The 20,873-nt window shown below is 41.7% G+C and overlaps 1 protein-coding gene across 1 annotated transcript in view; it reads right to left on the bottom strand.

The window, feature by feature from the left end:
• Positions 1-1,646: 1,646 nt before the first annotated feature.
• LOC108881516 (FERM, ARHGEF and pleckstrin domain-containing protein 1) overlaps positions 1,647-20,873 on the bottom strand; it is a 50,849-nt gene continuing 31,622 nt past the window's right edge. The window contains 19 exon segments of the mRNA XM_051071199.1: positions 1,647-2,869; positions 2,965-3,116; positions 4,107-4,214; positions 6,862-7,025; positions 7,253-7,365; positions 8,505-8,587; positions 8,882-8,971; positions 9,363-9,685; positions 9,784-10,021; positions 10,123-10,204; positions 11,410-11,543; positions 13,130-13,219; positions 13,511-13,698; positions 18,693-18,906; positions 19,361-19,436; positions 19,525-19,593; positions 19,734-19,897; positions 19,990-20,085; positions 20,296-20,443. Of these exon segments, the coding sequence (XP_050927156.1) occupies positions 2,788-2,869; positions 2,965-3,116; positions 4,107-4,214; positions 6,862-7,025; positions 7,253-7,365; positions 8,505-8,587; positions 8,882-8,971; positions 9,363-9,685; positions 9,784-10,021; positions 10,123-10,204; positions 11,410-11,543; positions 13,130-13,219; positions 13,511-13,698; positions 18,693-18,906; positions 19,361-19,436; positions 19,525-19,593; positions 19,734-19,897; positions 19,990-20,085; positions 20,296-20,443 (2,614 nt within the window). The 3' untranslated portion in view covers positions 1,647-2,787.

Below are 20,873 nucleotides of genomic sequence, written 5' to 3'. Positions count from 1 at the left end.
ACTCATAGCATCTGTAGTTTTTCACCCTTACTGCCCACATGTGCTCCCACCCAGCTGATCTACAGTCAGCTGCCTCTTTGCTGGAAAATGAAAAAGCAGGTGATTCCCTGTTCCCCAACGGTTTAAGCCGACATGATGACAACTGACCACGGCGGTGTTAAGTGAGGAGGAGGAGGAAGAAGAGGTGTGTACTTACAACCAGCACGGACGTCCTCACCACCTCCGAGACGCTTTGCCTGAGTTCAGCCGCCGTGCCAGGTTTACCCAGGCCCCGCGTAAATTTCCTGGTCTCCGGATGCGAAGGAGTAGCCATCGCTGAGCACCGCTTCGCATCAACGACACGTCCAAATCCACGAGTTCAACCAAAACGAAGTTTTAGTGGAGGTTCATCACCGGTTTATCCGTCTCTCCGATCCACACAAAACTAGTGCGCACCGCTAGTTTGAAGCTGGGTCATGTTGCGGTGCGGCTGTTGATTCACTCCCACCTCTCGGTCTCATACTTTTCGCTTTTTAAAAGTCAACGCGTGCCGCATTATTCCGGAGCTCTGCCTTCGTCCATCGGATTTCTTGTTGTCATAACAAAGTATCCTCTTGAGAAGTGTTTCATTGGTCCTCCAGCGCCAGACAGGAGGTGTATAATCCAGTTGTCTCCTCGGCGCACTCCGCCCCTTACCGGCTCAAAGGCCTGCCCACTCTGGGCTGAGTGTGTGTGTGTGAGTGAGCTGCTGGGCCTGGACTTTGAACGGCGAGCAGCTACAGCGTGAATGACTGAATCAATATTTTCCCATTAGGCTACAACAAAAATCACAACTCTGGAGAACATGGTTATTATATCTTTTAGAGTGTTGCTACCCTCCCCTGCAGGCCTCTGCCATCTGAGAACACTGTTTTTAACACATTTTCACACAGTAACCTCAGAAAAGTGGGTTAATATCCGGTATCCAAGCTAGAATTTTAGTTCTATAGGTAATCACTTGGAGGAAAATATAATGTTTGGGTTTTCTGGGGATTGTTTCAAATGAATTCTGTGTTGTTGTGAGGAGACATACTTCTTAATAGAAGGGAAGGAAGATGTTGAACATTAAAAAAATATTAGCTCCAGCTTTGTAAAGCTCCACACATACATACACACACACACACACACACACACACACACACTGATCTCTTCACACAGAAGCAGCAGATTAGTTTAGCAAGAGGATATTTTGCCTGAAACACACTATTTTAATAACTTTATGTTGTTTAATACACATTCTTATTACTTCCCAAACTGAATATCCTTATGGGTGAATGTGACTCTCAAACTGTCCAAAATATGACTGAGAAATAAACAGTCCACAGTCTCACTTTGCAGTCATTACTAAAATTAGGTTAATGTCATCAGCAGCTGAAATCATAATGTTGTACCGGTGTTTTTAGATGCTGGGAAAGGCACCAGTCTCCCTATTTAAAAATGAACAATTATAAATAAAATGAAATCATTTTTGGCAAGAGGTTCAAGGCTCTGAACATTGTTTCTTTTCTACTGCTGTAGGCCGCCACAACATACAGCATATTGCAGTGTAGCTGAACTGGACCTTGATCAATGATGCCATCTGTAGGTCACGCCTGTAAACACACCTGACAGAACACAAGCAAGGCAAATCAAAGTCTGAATAAGTTTTTTATTGCTTTCATTTCCAAAGAGCTCTCTGTTGTACGGAAAAATGCTACAATTCTAAGCAGAACTGAGGTTTTTCCATTTCTCATTTCACTTCACTGCAAAACCCTGTCAAATGCATATTTCCATTCATTTAGACCCATAAAAAGATCTGGTTTCTGTTATACAGGAGGCAGCCTAGTTCAGTGAGGGCGACGGCGCTTAGAACTGAAAGTTTCTATTTTGTTTCACACATAATCTTTAAAGCTTTCAATTACACTCATCTTCATAATACAATGATTATGAACATGTCTCACATTTTCTCATACAGCTGAAGGGGAACTTCAGATTCATTTTTAAAAAAGGAAAACAGTCTGAGACGTATTCATATAACAAACAGCAAATATAATATTTACTTTTACTTGAAATGGCATTAGTGGTGATGGCAGCTACCTCTGGCCACACTGTGATCAATCCTAGGGTTATGTCCATTATACAACAAAATAATTTCATATTTTCATCACCTTCTTTTTAACAAGAACACATTGTGCTGGGCCAGGTGTGAACAGAGCACCGACCTTTAAAAGGTGGCCTGTTTTACATGATTTAAAATTTCATGGTATACAGTATAGGAGACACTCCTTAGCCCCAATGTAACAAAATAGCATTAAAAAGTCCAGAACATTGATATAAACCAGTTTGGCACTGAAGTTGGAGGACATTTTCAAAGCAGCTGTTTTCAGTAAAATGAAGTAGACAAAAACGATATGACAATGTGGTGATAGTTTAACCATCTAAGAAAGAATGCTGAATATCTATATCAACATGTTCCAGCTGTAAAAACAACCAATGACAAAATGTAAAATCAGAAAAGATAGGAAGTGGTTCAGACCATTAGAAAACAGTATAAAATGACATCCTTAAAAAGAGGTTTCAGAGTTGAGAGTAAAAATGCCAAAAAATGCAGTCTCTGATGCAGTCTAAACCAGCGGACATGTCACCATTAAAGCATTAAAAAGCACCAAATGTGCATGGACACATGTACAAATGTCCCAGATATGTGTAAAAAAGAAAAGCAAAGAGTCCAGGAGGAGAGGAAGGGGGCGGACACCACCCGAAGAAGACAGCGCGTGGAAACAAGTCAGCTCAGTGAGGATGGGACTCTTTGCTGTTCAGGATACGAGTGCGACTGGAGGGGACCGTAGCACTACGGATCACCTCCATCCACCTGCAGGCAGAGAAAGAGAAAGACATCCAGGATGCAATCAGAAAAACTGCAAATATACTTGGTAAATGTGAGTGTGGATGATTAAGCCTCTATACCTCTCAAAAGTATATTCACTCTCCGTTCGGAAATAATAGATGTGGGACTTGAAATGCAGTTTGAAGACATAGTCCTTGTGGATGTTTTCAGACTCTGAGGGAATGGTGACTGAGTAACCTAGCAGAGGAAGGCTGGCCAGTGGATAATCATCCTGAGGAGAAATAGAAATAGTGAATAACAATGATTTAAAACTGAAATGTATTTTGGTTTGTAAATTATCCCCCTACCCCCAAAAAACTGGAATAAGAGAAAAACTAGCATCATTTTAAAAAAGGCAACTCCCAACAAGTAGTATCACAGTATAAAACAATGAAACAAAAAAAATTCACATCTTTCACTTAAGTAAAAGTGACAAACCCACAATGTAAAACCACAAAATAATCTATTACAAGTAAAAGTTTGTGTTTTTTGTATATCCTCTCATCTTTTTGGATAGTTTTACATGTTTGAACCAAAGAGATCTCATGACAACCAACAGGAAACTGAAACGTGACAATCCCCAACTAGAAACTGATTTTATGTATGAGGTCATGAGCCAAATCCCTATCCCTGTTCCTTTCCACAACAATGCCAAAATATTTTAATCATACATATTCGTAATTTTTTATTAAACTTTTTTTTAAATGATAAAGGCTATGACACATTTTTAGTTCCTTTCAGTTTTAGTTGCAGCTGATTCACAGCTTTAACAGAACATCTCTTTGTTTCCTGGTAATCTGTTTTGTTTTTGGCCTTAAACATGATTTGTGATGAATTTTAAGAGCCTTTAATTCATAATGGGATTGATGTTTCTTGATAAGAAAATCTTTGATGTCTAAAATTTTTTTTTTTTTTTTTTGAATGATTATTGTATTTATATTTTCAACTTGATTAAGGAAATTTAAAACTCACAGTATCTTTTGCACAAAGAGAGCAACCGAACATTTTCTCAGACAAAAAGTGAGATGAAAAACTGCATGGAAAAATGCATTCATCACTAAGGTGGCACAGAGAATTTGACATTCAATACACAGGTGTGATGCCTCTAAGCCCAGAGGAGGGTAAACACTCTGACAGGCGCAGAGTGAGGAGGGGAATGACTGTGGGAGAGTTGGTGGTGTTGTGTTCACTGGACAAACAGCAGAAGTCGAGGGGTCATCACCTGGTGAGACTTGTAGAAAAACAGACTGAAGTTGGTGAAGACCACCCAGAGCTTCTGCCAGCCGTTGCTGTTCTTGAACTTCCGCAGTAAATTTCCAGACAGTTGATTCTGCAAAGACGAAACAAAAAACAAGTCTGAAATCCACAACTACATAAAGTAATGCACATTAAACTGTAAGACCACTAGTTGCATATGTTTTGTGACTGAAACTGTGGAGGAAGGACTCATGAAATTTAACTTCTATTCTTATTTTTTACTGTAAATGTACTGTACCCTTCTAATAATGTTTTATTTTTACATTGTTTTTAACAGTGGTTCCCAACCTTTCTTTCTCTGACATATCAACACAGCCCAAGACACTACCTCTCAAGCTCTACAGGTGTTCACTTAAATGGTTGTTACTTAATGCTGTTATCTATATGAAAGTGGATATTGTTACAATAGAGACATTGATCCTGGGATTGTTGATGTAAAGGTGTAGTGTTTTTGCTTTTCAGTACATTTGTTCAAGTTTGCATTCATGCTTGCGCCACTTGCTGGATGTTTCAATCATTTCTTCATTACTTTTAGGTATTGATTACAACTTCGGCATGTGGCTGATTGAGGTTGGTGGGAGGGATGTCCTGTGCAGTTTGCAGCCAATTATAACGGCTGTTGGTTTGTTGGTTGTGAAAATAAATATATCAAATTATAAATCAGTTTATTTTACTTCTAAGCACAAATATGTGGATATATATTTGTTTAACCAAACTATATTTGCTATGAATTAGCAGAGCTACTCCACATACTTCCCATTTACCTGCTGGAAATTGCAGAAGTACCCCCTGAGTACCCCTGGTTGGGAATCACCGATTTAAAGGATAAGCTAACTATAAAATAGGAAATGAGATGAGAGATTGATTTTGAATCCTTAACTGTCAATCCTAAATTTCTACAAAACCGATTAGTATGATTAATCTGTAATATATGAGGCACCAAACTTATTCTATTTCATTTTTATTTCTATATGTTGTTTCATTGCCTCCTATGGTGCAGTTCAAGTAAACACATACACAGGGCCTCTCCTGTCTGCCTGGCTCCTTTACCTCTAGACTCCTGCAGGATTCACTAAAGGAGAGGCTCTGAACTCGGTACCAGCAGATAACAGACAGAGGCACTGGTCCCTGGCCACTGGGGGCCCCTGCTGGGGCCTTATTCTCACTGACTGGACTAGGGTCCTCTACCACGGAGGAACGCACAGACGCATGGGGAAAAGAGAGAGAAAAAACAGACAGGGAGGGAAGGACAGAAACACAGAGACTGAGTAGGTGAAACACAGGCATGCAGTGGCAGGGGTTAGCAGGGAAGCCAACGGTGTGTCCAGGCAAGGCTGTGAAGAGGACGTTGTTACAACTACAGAGGAAGAGCAGAACTAGATCAGGACACAGCTGGGTTGTAGGGAGGCTACATCCCAAAACAGGATCCGTTCTGTTAGTGTGAGATGAGGACGTTTAGCACATCTACGTACTGCTCTCTCTCTATTTATAGACGATCAGAGATTTCAAGTGGCAGGAGGGGAGAAAAAGGACAGAACCACACAGGAAAGCCAAAGTTTTGAGTTCAGATAAGGACGTCAGGCTGGCTAATGTTAGCCAAAGGACGGAAAGGTGGGAACAGTATCTTCACTGAGGCTGCAAAAAGAGCGAATAAATCAGCTTTAACGTTCAGTGACTTAAGGTGGACATTTATCTGATATAGCTCATCAGTATTGATGCAAAATCTCTAAAGCTCAACATTTTTGGTTTCCTACAATCTGCTTCAAGTAACTGAACTTTTTGAAAACGTGCACATCAGTTTAATGAGAAACCTGTGGGGTTTTTGTCCGCTTGTAGCACTGCAGTTTAAAAAGAGCTTTCTTTACAAGATCATAAAAGCGTGTCCCATTTTATTTGTATTGTTGAAGATGCACATGTTCGCAAGCCTGCTTGTGGCATGGTTTACATCCTGCAGTTAATTTCACGCTATTCTGCTGATGGACAGTTGGTGGCAGTAAAGTGCAAGGATGTTAGCTGGCAAACATGGATGTAAACAAAGTTTGATTTAAAATATTTTAATATCCTAAAATATTTTAAATCAGATACAATTGATAATTTTATAAAAATGTATCAAATGACGATGTGAAGACAATACGCCAATGTGAAAAGGGTCGCTCGCAGTAGGATGGCACCTTCCTAAATTTTCATATAGTGCCATTATCAGATCAGCATTTAATTATGCACATTGCTTAATGTGACCATAATGAATATTTTTATATCTACAGATAATGTGACAATGAGCAGAGTGTAGGAAATCTTAGTTATATAACCTTAAGAGAAAAATTAAAAGAAGATGTGAATAAGCAGATTATCTGCCGTTGAGTTGTTATAAGAGACAGATTGATTGAGTGTTAATGGCTTTTAGCAAATACATTTTTGACCCAGATGTTTCTATTTGTTCTATTTTTACATTTTAAGTATTAAGATTTTTTATTTGGGAAAAATAAATAATGAAAAGAATGAGCCTTATCATAATTTTGGTTCATTAGCTCACACTAGCAAAAAATACATCATTAAGCATAATTAAGGTGATGAGGCGCAGCACAAGAGGATACTGTCCCCACTGAGAGATAAACAAGGTGTATTCAGATACAGCACACACTTAGAAACAGAGAAAGAAAACAGCGAGGCAGGAGGGGAGGTGCAGGTCTAAGGTTGAGTGCTGAGGTTTTGGCCGGTACCTCCACTGCTATGCTAAAGTCCACCATGGACACACTGGTGTTCCTGTGCCAGCACACATGCACCATGGTGTTACCACGGTGAGGGGCCGGCCTCTCCAGCGAGGTGTGTGACGCGGTCATGTCGTCCTCAGACTCCGCCTCCACCGAGGAGTCCTCAGGGCATTCTGGGAAAGTCAGGAGGTTGTTACTGCTAGACAATGAGCGGGGTGATGAGGGGAGAAAGGCGCTCAAACACAGACAGCATCAGATCATTAACAAACCAAACACAGTCTTATGTCTCTGGGATTTCAGTCGGTGGGGTTTAAGTACTTTTATCAACTGTTTCTTTTTCACTCCTTGTTGGAAAGCACTAAATTATACATTTCATATTCAACTCCATGTAGTAACTTACTGTTGTCTGTCAGAATGCTGGTCAGCAGGTCAGATGAAGGCCCATTGCTGGTTTTTACCACCTCTATCGCCATCTTTATGTCCTCCATCCACTTCTCCATCTCTGTTAGTGAACTAGAGTGAAATACACACAAATGTAAAAAGTGCTCAACATGTCCCTTGAACAAAACAGACATGAGTCGCAGCAGGACGGCCTGGTGGTTAGAAATAGTCCCGTTAGCAAGAATCTCACAACTTTGAGCCATGTTAGTCCATGTGTCCTGCCAAATTTGCCTTAAAAAGACAGTAAGGCACCATCTGCTCATAAAAGGAAACTGGCAAAATGTTAGTTTGAAGAAAGAAAAAGTGGTTGTGTAAAAGCAAAGCAACAAAAAGAACAATCAACCAACAAACAAACAAAAACCCCAGAAAATGTGAAGAAAAAACTTAAATCCCAAGTACAATTATCAAGGTGAATCCCACTTAAAATGCCATTAATTCTTGCTGATACAGACTATAAGCATTGTCCTTTATTGCCTTCTCCAGCATGTTTTAGAGGAATACTGACTGTAAGATGTAAAATTGATTAACTGATTTTCAGTTTTTTAATAAAAAACTGTCTTTATTTTGTTATGTTTTTCTGTAGCTGAAAACTTGTAATTACAAACCTTCTATATCATGAATTGCTGGAGAAAAATAATGTATTTAAAAACGTGCAGAGAAGTTTACGGGTAGATTTCAGGCCTACACAGCACCTACAGTTATTCCTCTCAGACTGAAGGTAAGGCAGAAGTCTATGAAGCCTGAGAGGTAAAGCCCAGGACATAGAAAGTCCATGAAGCGGTGACTCTGCCCATAAATCTTAATTGCTGTCAGCGCGCTGTGATTAAAAGTGAGCTAGATGAGCATATAAACATTCGTATAAACTCCTCTCTCCTCTTGGACACGGCAACTAGACAAGAAATCAAACCGACACTCTAAAGGTGAGAGGGACAAAAACTGGATTTTGAATAGTCAAGGACATGCACACCCCATCCCTAGTGGTAATTACTCTCTTGCTAATAATGTACATTAGACTTAGACTTAGACAGACTTTATTGATCCCTTTGGGATGACATGCCTTTGTTCTGACCAGAGTGCATGCCAAGTCATTCTCAAACAGCACCATGTGAAAATCTCAACACTCCAGAGAAAGAAATACATGTAGGCAGCACTTCAGGTTAATTTTAGGTCAAGGTACAAGGTGTCTGCGTGTTGACAGCCACTGTTCTTACCTTGCTGCCACCACCACCGACTGCTGCTGTCCAACCAGTGTGAAGGAGTGAGGCACCCCCCACTCATCTTCACTCTCTCTGATCTGGAGGAAGAACACAGAGACATAGAAAAAACATTAGAGAGCAGCGGTATCTAGGACAGCAAGGACCAAAATAGACAGAAAGGCAGAGAAGGAGGGAGCGAGGATGAAAAAGAAGTGAGAGAGAAGGACATGTGTAGTTGTCCTGAAACTGTGTGTGTGAGATTGTATGTGTGTTTGTTGGGGTGGAGGTAGACGTTGAAAGAGCTGCAGTTCAGCTGTCTGAAGCAGTTTATTTGCAGTAATGACAAACTGGTGACAGCCGCTTCGTGTTCGGCGGAGACACACAACGCTTACTGTCATGCCATGGAGCGGCAGCTGCCCGTGCACTTTAAACTGATTGGTCGCCGTCATCCCCCGACTCGTGTACAAAATGACGTCGTTGAACTATCGCCAGGGAGGCAGAGAGAGGGACAGAGAAAATGGAAATTAACATCAACAAACCAAATTTCAATGAGTCTGATTTTCACTTTAATCACTAAACTAAATGTACATAATGCACCACCATACACTTCCACATTGTTATTTCCTTGTTTATAAGTTACATTTCTAATCAAATCAAACACGTGTAAAACACTTGCATGCCATGACAACATCAAGGCCTAAGTGTGTGTGTCATGTTTCCCTGTAAAAACAGTCATAGTTGCACTACATCTGCCAACACCATCTTAGTAATGTATAGCTGGAAAAGATAAAAGTGTGACTATTTTTCCGCCAAGCTCACTCAACTAAATAATTAGATTAGTGGTATGACCCAATCTGAGAAATAGGTTGTTACCAGGAAAAACATTCGTTGCTGTAGGCCTTTTCCAGACAGTTTGCTGAGGCAGCCTAACCTGATGAACTCCTGAGAAAGAGAAAACAAAACACATGCATCATTTATTAGACACAAGCTATACAGGATGTCTGTCAAAAAAAGATGTTTGGAGGTGAGACAGAGAAGTAAAAATCCCTCGAGCTTTAAACTCACCCGACCAGGAACAACAAGATTGTCAACGCCAATCAAATCCTTCTTCAACTCCAAGAGCTTCTGGAAGTTCTCCATCTTGATTAGGCTTCCCTGGAGCTGGTCCACCACCTCAGACACATCTGCCAGAGCAGCTGCAGACCAACCACAGGTAAGAGATTGTTGGACACTGTCTGTTAGATTATTCTGAAGCACTAGAAGACCCTACAAACACTGATGTGAGCAGAAGTACCTCTGCAGTCCCTGAAGTCCACATGAGTAGCTGGGTAGTGTTTGCACAGGCGCTCCAGGATTTGCTTGTAGTGAATGAGGCGGTGCAGAGGCCGCAGGATGAAGACATTGAGGGGGATGTAACAGACCTTCTGCAGCTCAAAGTCCCTGCAGAGACCCTCCAACTTACGGGATGCCCTGCATGCCTTCTCCAGCTCCAACAGAACTTCAGACTGCTTGTGCAGGTTTGCTGTCAGCGGCTATGGATGGATTTAAGTTGGAAAACAGCATACACACATGAGTATTAATGCATTACTGAAATGACAGATGTATAACAATTTTACATAAAGCTGTAACTCACCTTCAAACCTTGAACGTTCTTCAGCATGACATCCCCGATGCGCTGATAGTCTCCTTTGATGTGAGCATTGGAGCGCCCTTCCCTAAAACAAATTAACATCAGCAGTTGTTATCTCTGAAACATAATGAAGTCATTATTGTAGTCAAGTTTTTACTTTTTTTTTAAATCACCTTAACTTTGGACAACAGCAATAACTTCTTCTAGATCAATCTGAAAACATGTCTTTATTAAAAGGCTTTTATATAATCTCTTTTAAATTGCTTTTCTGCTATTATATTGCTTCTGAAAATGTATTTTTATTGTAAGCCTTTTTTATGACCTTATTCAATTTGGGTAGTTTTGTCTGCCTTTCATTTTGTACTTTGTAACATCTGGTTTTGCTAGGTGCCATATACATAAAGTATAATATTGTTATTATTGCTTTTGTAGAGAGTGAAGAAATTTACTTACTAGCTACACAGAGGTACTTAAAGCTCATTGGTTATTCAGATGAGTTTCACTTGATGTTAGAAAAATTCTAGTGAAGTTTGAAGGAGCTCTTTAAACTTTGTGACAGAGATCCACCAGCAGGTGTCTCCCTTGAGCACAACTTTCTTCATACAAGGAGCAGAAGTAATGGGCTGCCATTACTGGATTCATTCAGAATATTTGGAAAATTTGGTACAGCATTTTAGCTTTAGGGAAACATATCTTAGTCTGTAAAACACATTCCTCTTTATTTATGACAGACAGCTTTCTAATCATGACAGAGGTACATACCTACCATAATATTTGAATATGCAAAGCAAAAAAAGAGACACATGTAGTGCTGGATAATTTGCATAGTTCTTATCAGCGGCGTGACTTAGTATCACTTCCCGCTTTAACTGTAGCTATAACGATCACTAGCCAACATAGGCTTTGAAATAAAAATACTATACTGCATGTCTGCAGGTAATGACCGTAAATTTAACAGCCTGACAGGCTTTATGTATCACTGTCTGCATGTCTGAATGTGTGTGTGTGTGTGGACTCAGTGTGAGTTAGATAAAGCACAACATCATTAAGGAGATCAGACAGCAGAAACCCGAGGGCAAGAAAAGGCCAGCTATGATGCAGCTTGACTGTTGCCATGGAGATGATAGCTCCTCAGGTCAACCAAAGGGCCCAGGTCGCCATTTCAGACTTAATGCCAGAAAAACTAATTAAAAAAACAGGGCAGAAACTGAGATAGACAGGACCAAAACCAAACCAAGATATCAATGGACTTGTTCTTGACGCTGCAGGGAATATGTGGGGGAGTCTCACCACAGAGCCAGCCTCTGCTCCACCTCCCTGAGAAAACCTGTGTGGAACTTGTGCAGAGGCTCGAAGGTGGAGAGGATGGTGTTCTTCAGAGAGTCTGGAGTTGCCTCATCTTGGCCCACGGCACTCTGGAAAGACTGCAATCACAAGTACATGCACACAGTGAGCTATCAATCAATTTAACGTGTTTACACATTAAGGGAAATCTATTGTTATTATTGTTTTATCTCAATCAAAGGTCTAAAGTTTGTACAGAGTGTGTACAGATTATGAAGCCCTCCAAGGCAAATTTGTGATTTTGGAGAACAAAAAATTATTTGACATGGTTTGTCTATGGTACCAAAATTAGTAAGCAAGATGCTGGAGGGATGTTCCAGAGATTTTAGATCAGTGTTTTCTTGTTCAGAACAGATAAAGCAGCCATGTCATGAAGGTCACTTGAATGTAGCAGGTATGAAAAACTTTAAAAGTGGACAAATGAAGTGTTCAAAAGCAGTTATCTTTTGATGAAATGTGATGCGTATCATGCTGAGGACTTGCAGAGCTGTTTTTTTTTGTTTTGTTTTGTTTTCCTGGTACTCCAGTGTCATTCTTGTTAAGTAAATGTAAAAAAATACCCTAGCACTGATCATTGCTATGTTAAAGCAGATTTTCACAGGATGCTTCGAAAGCCTTCTATCTGCGCTTCTGCTGTTGCACTTCAGCCTTGTGACATCTCTTAAATCCTTTATTTGCCTGAGGACGAATGGAAGAATCAATAGCCAATAATGCTTAACACTTGCTCAACAATCATTTCATTAAGTCACACTGACGCCAAATGTTGCATGTTGCGTGTAAAGGCACAAGCGGACAGAAAGCAGCTTTATTTAGCTGACATGATGCGAAAGGGAAGTGGGTTTTAGGGGAAAGTGAGTGTTTCTAGAAGGATCTGAGAGGAAGCACCAGCTGTGGCTCAGATGACTTCACCCCAAACAGCAGTATTACCAACCAGTGTGTGGGAAGAGAGGAGTTAGAGAGACAGCACACACACACACACACACACACACACACACCACACACACACACACACACACACACACACACACACAGCTGAAACAAGGACGTGAGCCAACCCCAACATTCATGCGATGTGTGAAAAGCTTCTCTGAAAATGACACAACTAGAAATGCTGCAGCCTTTAAACCCGCCGGTGAAAAGGAGGAGTGATGCATTTTCTCCACATGCGTGTTCAGAATCAGACGTCAGCAGTGCTTCAGCACAGCCTTGCAGGAACATCCCCCTTGTTTGCAGCTGAAGGAGCTGTACTGCACATTTAATATCCTGTTTTCTGCTGCATTTCCTTTGCGATATTATCAAATGAAATGGTGTCCATATGCTTGTAGCGAGCCGGTGAGATCTAAAGGAACAGACTGAAACAGGGAGTCACATGCAGAGGGAACATGTGGCTAAATCCATCTATCTCTTTAAACACAAACACAGTTTAGTATTCACAGCCTTGACTGAGACAGATAAATGTGTTGCGGGGCACGAGTGTGGGGAATGAATAAAAAATGAAATCGCATCTGCCAAAATATCCCTGTGTCACTGCCTGGCTCTGTGTTTTGGCGGGCGCTTTGCAATGGAGCAGCTAACCGGAATAATCAATGTTTTCTACCCAGAGGACAGCACAGGAGAAAACAAACAGAAGAGCAGCGTGCTGGTGAGCGGACCTGGCCTGTCTTACCACAGTTATCACCTCCAAGTCCTTCAGATATGTCCTCTCTGTGGTCAGCAGCTCCTTGGCGATGAAGTAGGCCCGATCTGTTGGAAACCTCTGCAAAGGCATCAAAACACAGGGAGGATACTGAGCATGAACAACTGAACTACAAGCAGGTCCAACAGCATTTGGTGCCTCATCAGTTGCATTACCTGTGTAACCCATTTCTCTAGTAAATTTACAGGAAAATTCTAAGCTTTAGTCCCACTGGAGATTTATTTAGGACATGTAATCTAGGTCCACTTCTATTTTGAGTATGAGATGATGGCTTTGAAGCACAACTTTTAAAAAAAATCTTAAGAGCTGATGCAACAAAGCAACTTATTGAAGTGCTTCTTGTTTACAAACCTTCCTCCGAACCTCGTCCTCATCGTCAGTGCGAACGCTGCAAGCGTCGTTGAGCAGCGGGCTGGTGAGTGGAGAAGGTTGCCGCCCGTTGGGACTGTGGCTACACAGCTCCAGCGACTTCTGACCATTGACCATACCATGGGAGTGACCGGAGGATGCAGAGAGATGAGGGCTATTAGATGTCACACCTGCCCGGGGTCACACAGCAGCCGCAGTGAGAGGAGAAAAGATCAAAGTTAGAGTGAAATTTGCATTCAAATTCAACACTCAACAATGTACCTAATCTGGGCAAAAAATATTCTTTGCATTTACATTCACCTACTTTAGGTTTCAGATGGGTAGAGTTTGGCACATTGTAAGAATTCATATGAAGCCAGGGATAAAATAGTGACAGAAAATACATCAGCAACTATTTTAACTATTAATCAAATAGTTTCCTGGTTCCAGCTTCTGAAATATGAGGATTTGCTGTTTCTGTGTGATTTCTATCATTGTAAAATAAATCTCTTAGGTTTTTGTTCTATGGCTCAAAACAAGATTTGAAGACATCACCAGGGACTGTTTTTTAACAGATTACGAGAAAATAATCAGCAGATTAACGGATAATGAAAATAATTGTTACTTCCAGCTCTACAAAAAGTCAAATTCCACTGTGGTGACATTCTGAAATTACTTTTACTTTAAAGCATTGAGTACATCATCAAACATCACCAACAACATAACCCACTGGGAAACTATGCAGGCTACACCAAACTATTTGAGTATTTACAAAAACAGTTTGACCCAGGATCAGAGTCTTCCTCAGCCACAGAGGAAACATAATCATGTCGAGCTAAGGGGGGTTGGGGCTGGTGGGGTGGGGGAGTCTGCCTACAAAAAGTGAAAAGCCAGCCATGACTCACTCTACAGTCCAGACAGCTCTGGCAGCCTTTCTGCCACGTCAATCAATACACAAGCTGAGACACATACTGCAGGATGATCAAGAGGGATAGCTTACTTAGTGTCATCTACACTGACAACGTTCACTCGGCTTACTTACTATGTTACAGCTGAAACTCGCCCACCTCTCTCTGCTGTCCGGTTGCGTGTCGGCACAAATACAACAGCGGTGCACACATGCACACAGACCAGTGTGACTCGTGGCTGCAATTAGCACAACGTACCGGCAAAACTCTGGGAAAGAGTTGGTCTAAACACTTGAAGGAATGACTCAGAACAGACTGCTACAAATGAGTGAAAAAGCATATGCACAGACATTCACTAACCAACACTACAAAACTACAGGGAAAGATGAAGGGGAAAAGTCTAGCATCTAGAAAGAGTACCAGACACCAACTTCAGGGATCTCAAAAAGAAGATTCAGAGATCTCTCTTCATAAATGTAGTCTTTATTGAATCTAAAATTACATATATGCACTATTAAATGAATGTGAATTCTGAGAAAAGCAGCATAAAAAGGTCAAAGCTCAGTGAGTGTCTAGAGGACCCCTGTGAGAGGCTGAATGAGAGACTGAATGTGAGGGGGAAGTTTAGAAAAACAAGTGTAGTCTTCTAGGTTATAATCTAATATCAAAATATAAAAAAATATCTTTATGAATGTAAAGATTTAGAATAAATGGCCTTGTCACACTGTTAGGGTTGTGTTACTTTAAAAAGACAGTTGGTAATGAGAAAACATCAGTCGCTTTTACATTAATTTTACTTATAATAGTGACACAGTGAATGGTAAAAATACTGTATATTTATCTCCAGTTTTAAAATTGGTCACTATAATGGTGCGTAGTTTCCTACTTTAACATTAAATTCTGTATAAAATGACAGTGAGGTGCCTGTGAGCACTATCTGTATAGTTGTAGTATACCTGTACAGTGCATGCAGACAGCAGCCAGGGCAGAGCAGCATGATGTGATGCATGCCTCTGCCCTGGTTTAGTACAGCATGCATTGGAAACACACCCTGAAGGACACCAGTGGTTGAAAACACACAGAAGTCTCGCCAACAGACCTGGGACTTCAAGCTGAACAAACCCACGGTGGATGGTTTGGAGTTTAACGACTACATTTACAGACAAGTACTGTATGTTCTATCTGCTCCAAATTAGTTTAGTTTTTGTGCAGCTGAGTGTTACTCCAGGTCTACGGGAGAGCTGTGTGCACCAGAGAGGGTTCCCTCACAATGCAGGGATCCAGTAACTCCCACAAATAAATGTATCTTCTCTCCTCATGATGCTGCATAAATTTATGTCATTGCAGCTTTGAAAAGGATCACGTCGAAACATCAAATCAATTTCGAAATCTAACATAGGCTCATAAAAATCTCACCACAGCTATGCTTTTTGATGTCAACGCTAAAAACGTCTGGGAGTGCTGAAAAAGCATTTGACAGTGATGGATGAGCCGAGAGACTGTGCTTTGAGGTGTTGCCCTTAAACTGCCTTTCACACATACAGTATACACACATACACAGATACAGAACTCTGCTTCTATTTGCCTGCATATTCCCAAGCTCCTGTCATCCTTAACCCAATGTGCTCTCTCTCCTCTAGAATAATCAACTGTTAGCTGGATCATTACAGAGAAGGGAACCCAGATACTGGAGATGTTGATTTTCTTTTTTCCCACCACACAGGCTGTAGTGAGTGACAGAAACAGGTTTACATGCAGTCACAGCTGAGGAAAAAAAACAGACATGGAGATATGACAGTTTCATGCCTACAGACACAAGTGCATACACTGGACAAAGAAAAAGAAAGAAAAGAAATGTGACATAAAGATAATTTCTTTCTCAAACAGATAAAACCACATGAATAAACACAAAAACAGAAGTGCAAAAGAAAACTGGAGAGGAGACAAGAAAAAAAAAGTGCGGCAGCATTTCATTACAAAGACTGCAAAGTTTGTGAACACCATAGCTCTTGGCTTTGTGATGCCAAATTACTGCCAGAGATACTCCAGTGTCAGTGAAGTGCAGAGGGGGACATCAGCGGTGAGCATGAGAGCCATAAACTGTTGTTGAGTGGCCCAACTACAACTGCAACGGACATTTACTTTCACCTCAGCCTGACCAAGCCACTGCTGGTCTCTAATGCTGTTAGACAACACTCACTAAAATACTGAGAGGTTATATTTACTCCTGTTGTTGTATTTCCTGCCTACCCCTACCACCTTTGTGAGCAGAACATAAAAAAACTGTAAATTTCTGTTTCAAGTTAGCAAAGAGAGGGTACAAGAGGGTGCTGTAAACATGAAAACACTGAATACCAATCAGATGTTCAAATTGTAATGTGCACCATATTAATTACGTTTCCACTCTGACACTGAATATTTACGACAGAATTTAGTGCTCTCGAACAGTCACAAGCCAGATGCCACATCACCGGTATCAATTACAGAGACGGCAAGATTATTCACAATATATGCCTAGAGACATAACAAGTACTGCCACAATTATACATCCAGAGGTCTTTTAGGACTCCACAAAATATTGATAATGAGCAGAAAGTGTGTGTCGTGGAAAACTGTGCAAAATCTGACCAAGTTTGTCAAGTTTTCCAGTACAAAACTCCATAACTGCTGACCAACAATCACAGAATGATATGTGCATTTCCCTATGAGAAATGATAAGGCAACTGAGACAGAAACTTAACTAAGTATTTGTCAACTCTACAAAACATTGATTTAAGAATGAAGTCTACAACAAGGTCCAGTAAACTCAAAGAGAGTGAGAAAAAGTGCAACTGGAACGATAAATTCTCTTTTAACATCCTTAAGATTGAAATCCACATTAACAGAACCACAAATTCTCTGTAGCCTCTACAGTTCAAATCAATCAGTAGCTATTCAGCGTTAAATCCTAACATGGCACTTTTGTGTTTCTGCAGGGACATGTTAATACAATCAGAGAGGGAGGCTGAAAGATAAAGCTTCTCCATGCAGCAAACAAGAAAACCCTCAACACATTCAACAGTCAACAGTCTTACAAAAGGAACTACTTCCTAGTGAAAGAGATGGCTCAAAAGTGCTTTGAGTAGGTTGTGCTGTGTGTAAGGAGACGACTGTGAACATGGAGTGTGGAGATTTGAGTAGTCTCCTGATAGAAATAATCTGTCACCCACTGGACACGGCTTTTCTTACCCCGTCTGGACCCGGACTGAAACATTCAAACTCTAATGTAGAGCTCTCTGTGCACTAACAGCTGAAAGTCTGCCCGCTATCCTCATCGCTGAAGGTATGGCATCCGTCCTCATCTGCCTCCTCATCCAGCTGGAGGCTGCCAAAGGAAAACTTGTTCCTGGGTATAGGGGAAGAGGAGCTGGCCTCTACTGGATTACTAAACATCTGGGGGCTGCTGCAGTGGCCCCTGTTTATCTCCACTTCGGACTCACTTGACTCTGAGCCACTGGTGGTGGAGCAGTCGTTCATTTGGACCCCTCCCACATGTGTGACGCCGGCCTGCCCTGAGCGTTTCTGCCCCAGACTGGCCCTGGGCCTGCCAGGTGCTGAGAGCCCATTGGCCAACATGCGGCGCTCAAGAGCAGCCATACGCTCAGCCCGAGACAGGACAGGACGCGATTCTCGTCCTGTCATGGGCGCCTCCTGGTATCGCTCTGTGTCGGATGGGTGATGCATTTTGTGGAGCTTCTGTAACCGCGGAGAACGACTTGGGATTGGGGAGTGCCTGCCCTCATCAAAGTGGGGGGGAGCAGAGATGTAGCCGTTCTGCTCAGCATGACTGATGAAAGCTGCTTGGTGGAAAGTGTCCACAGCATGACTGGTGGTGACACTCCTTGAACCCATCATATGTGGGACTGTGAGGGGGCTGCTGCTATGCCTCTCTCTACTATGAGCACTGACATCTGCCATGGCGCCATGGACAGGACTCTGGTCAGGCTTTTTGAATGACTGCTTGGGAGACTCGTCTAACTCATGGCTCATGTTGAGCGATGGTTTAGAAGATGAAGGAGACTCTCTGTACCTCATCCTACCCAGAAAGTGCTCCTGTTGGGCCTGCAGAGCCCCGTTTATACTGCCAGAGTCAGACCCTCGGCGGAGCATAACCTGCTCCCTATGGCTCTGAATCCTAGTAGCCTGGTCCCTGCCCATGTTATATCCACTATCTATATTACTGCAGTCAATGTAGGGGATAGAAAAGCTGCTGCCTTTAGCAGCCCGAGATGCTGGACCTGTACTCAGATGTTCTTGGTGGGCCTGCGGCGTTGAGCCTCTTGTATCTTCTGTCCTGGACACAGACCCCACTCTGTCCTCATGGCCGTTCCTCTTGTGGGAGGGGCTCGCCCTCACTGTCCGTGAGGCTGAAGGGTCCTCTGCACTCACCAACACTGACTCTTTCCAATGACGCCGAGGAGAAGAGTCAACTCTGTCCCCGGGAGCACCACTCTGAGAAACAGACAGAGGCAGAAAATTAAAGCATTTCAAGGGTATATCTTATTCATGATAATATTTAATTTGGTCATTAATAACTAAAAACTGGAATCTTTAATTAGGTTGGTGTGACTTGAAGGTACCCGGTGGAGTTTTGGAACACCTGTGGGTAGTTGTGACACTGCTTTAATGAATAAGTATGTATAGGATGCATATGTACAATGGCAAAATACACATGCTGATGGGTATTCTGATCAACAGTTAGTGGTAATAATGTAGTTTTAAAACATTCAGGTGAGAAACTTTCAGTGTAACACAAATATTTGTTAGAAAACTCCACAGGGTAACATAAAGGCTCTCTTTGTGTAAATGGAAGCATAACACAATGACCATAATGAGATTCATAAGATGGCATGACCTTGTGTGTGTGGCTTATTGTCCACCACAGATGCACTAAAAAGACACTCACTTCTGTTGGCACTTCATGGTGACGCGGAGAAGGCAACGGCGACAGGCGGCTGTTGTGTTGGACCCGGCTGTGTTTCCTGGCAGACAGGACGTTGAAGGTCAGCGTTAAACACTCTGAGCACCCTCACATAGACCAAATATGTCAAACATGGCTGCAGCCTTTACCTTTCAAAGGGGATCTTTTTAAATTCAGACTCCCTCACATAATCAATCACCTGCTTCTGTGTGCGACCGCTGCAGAGAGAAGTAGAGGAGGGATAATAATAAGCTATTCAGGCAGAGCTGTAGTAGACTGTTAAGTGATGGGCAGAAACTCATGAGTGCCCACAGACCTGAGAGACAGAGAAGAGCTTTATAATGAAAACTCTCTCTACCTGAATCTGAAGGAGGAACCTCGTGTGAAGAGCACCGGTTTGGGCTTGGGCTTAGGTTCCTCAAAGAGGCGGAAGAAGGCGTGATACTCAACACAGATCTTCCAGAAGACTTTACAACAGTCCCTGCTGGCCATCAGAAACTCCAGAGTGTCCTGATATGAACTCTAGTGTGACAAAGATCATCGTATTTACTACACTGCATTACATTTATGATATGATTTAATTATACACAGCACAGTCCAGCAACATGACTTACATTTAAATCTGGCCTCAGCTTGATGAGGAAACGTTTCCTCTTGAAGCTCAGTTTACGAACTTTAGACCAGTTGAAGGCGTTAATCTTTGTGTGTCCCTGTCATGATGAAAAACATCATTACCCTTTAATTCAGGCTTTAAATAACATATAACATCAACAAAGGCAAGAAAGTACAAAAAACCAATGACCACACACAAAATGCTTACCTCCATCAAACCCACAGTGTTTTAATATTCACGTCTGTGCCACGCAGGTGACTTCTTACAACAATAATCACTGAAACACACCAGGTGTTGACCTACTGACCTGAAAGACCAGGACACCGGTGTGTGCCACAGCCAGGCTTAACACCGAGCCCTCACGATCCTTGGCAGGGTGAAGGCGAATTCCGTACATCTCCAGCCTGCGCGCCACTTCGAGTAACTGATAGTCTGATTGTGCTGGTGTCTGACCTCTATAACACAAAACACAACAGTAACAGGTTTAAGGATGAGACTGGTGATGTTTTAGATTCTCCTCATTGTCAACAAATCCCATAATTCTTCTCTCTATGGCCATTAAACCATTGCAGAGAAAGATTGTGCAACGCAATGACATAATTAAGTCAAACCTCAAACAATAGAATACAGTGTAAAAATGGTGACTATAATATTGCTTTTATATTTATTTCATGTATCAACTGGGGAATGTTTTGTTCTCCACTATTTTTAGTGATAATCAAGTCACACGCCTCATGTACATCATGATTTATTCACCAAGCACTGATCATCAGCCGTGCATAAAACGTTTGTTGCAACATTTTGAAACCATGTGGCTAGAAATGCACTTTGTGTCATATACCTTGACTGTTGTCCAAAAACTATAGAGCTATGCCGTTGCAGTGA

This window comes from Lates calcarifer, linkage group LG1 (genome assembly GCF_001640805.2).
Source record: "Lates calcarifer isolate ASB-BC8 linkage group LG1, TLL_Latcal_v3, whole genome shotgun sequence".
Classification (NCBI taxonomy): Eukaryota; Metazoa; Chordata; class Actinopteri; family Centropomidae; genus Lates; species Lates calcarifer.
The sequence above is the reverse complement of the archived record's forward strand: the minus strand, read 5'-3'. Positions and strand labels throughout refer to the sequence as shown.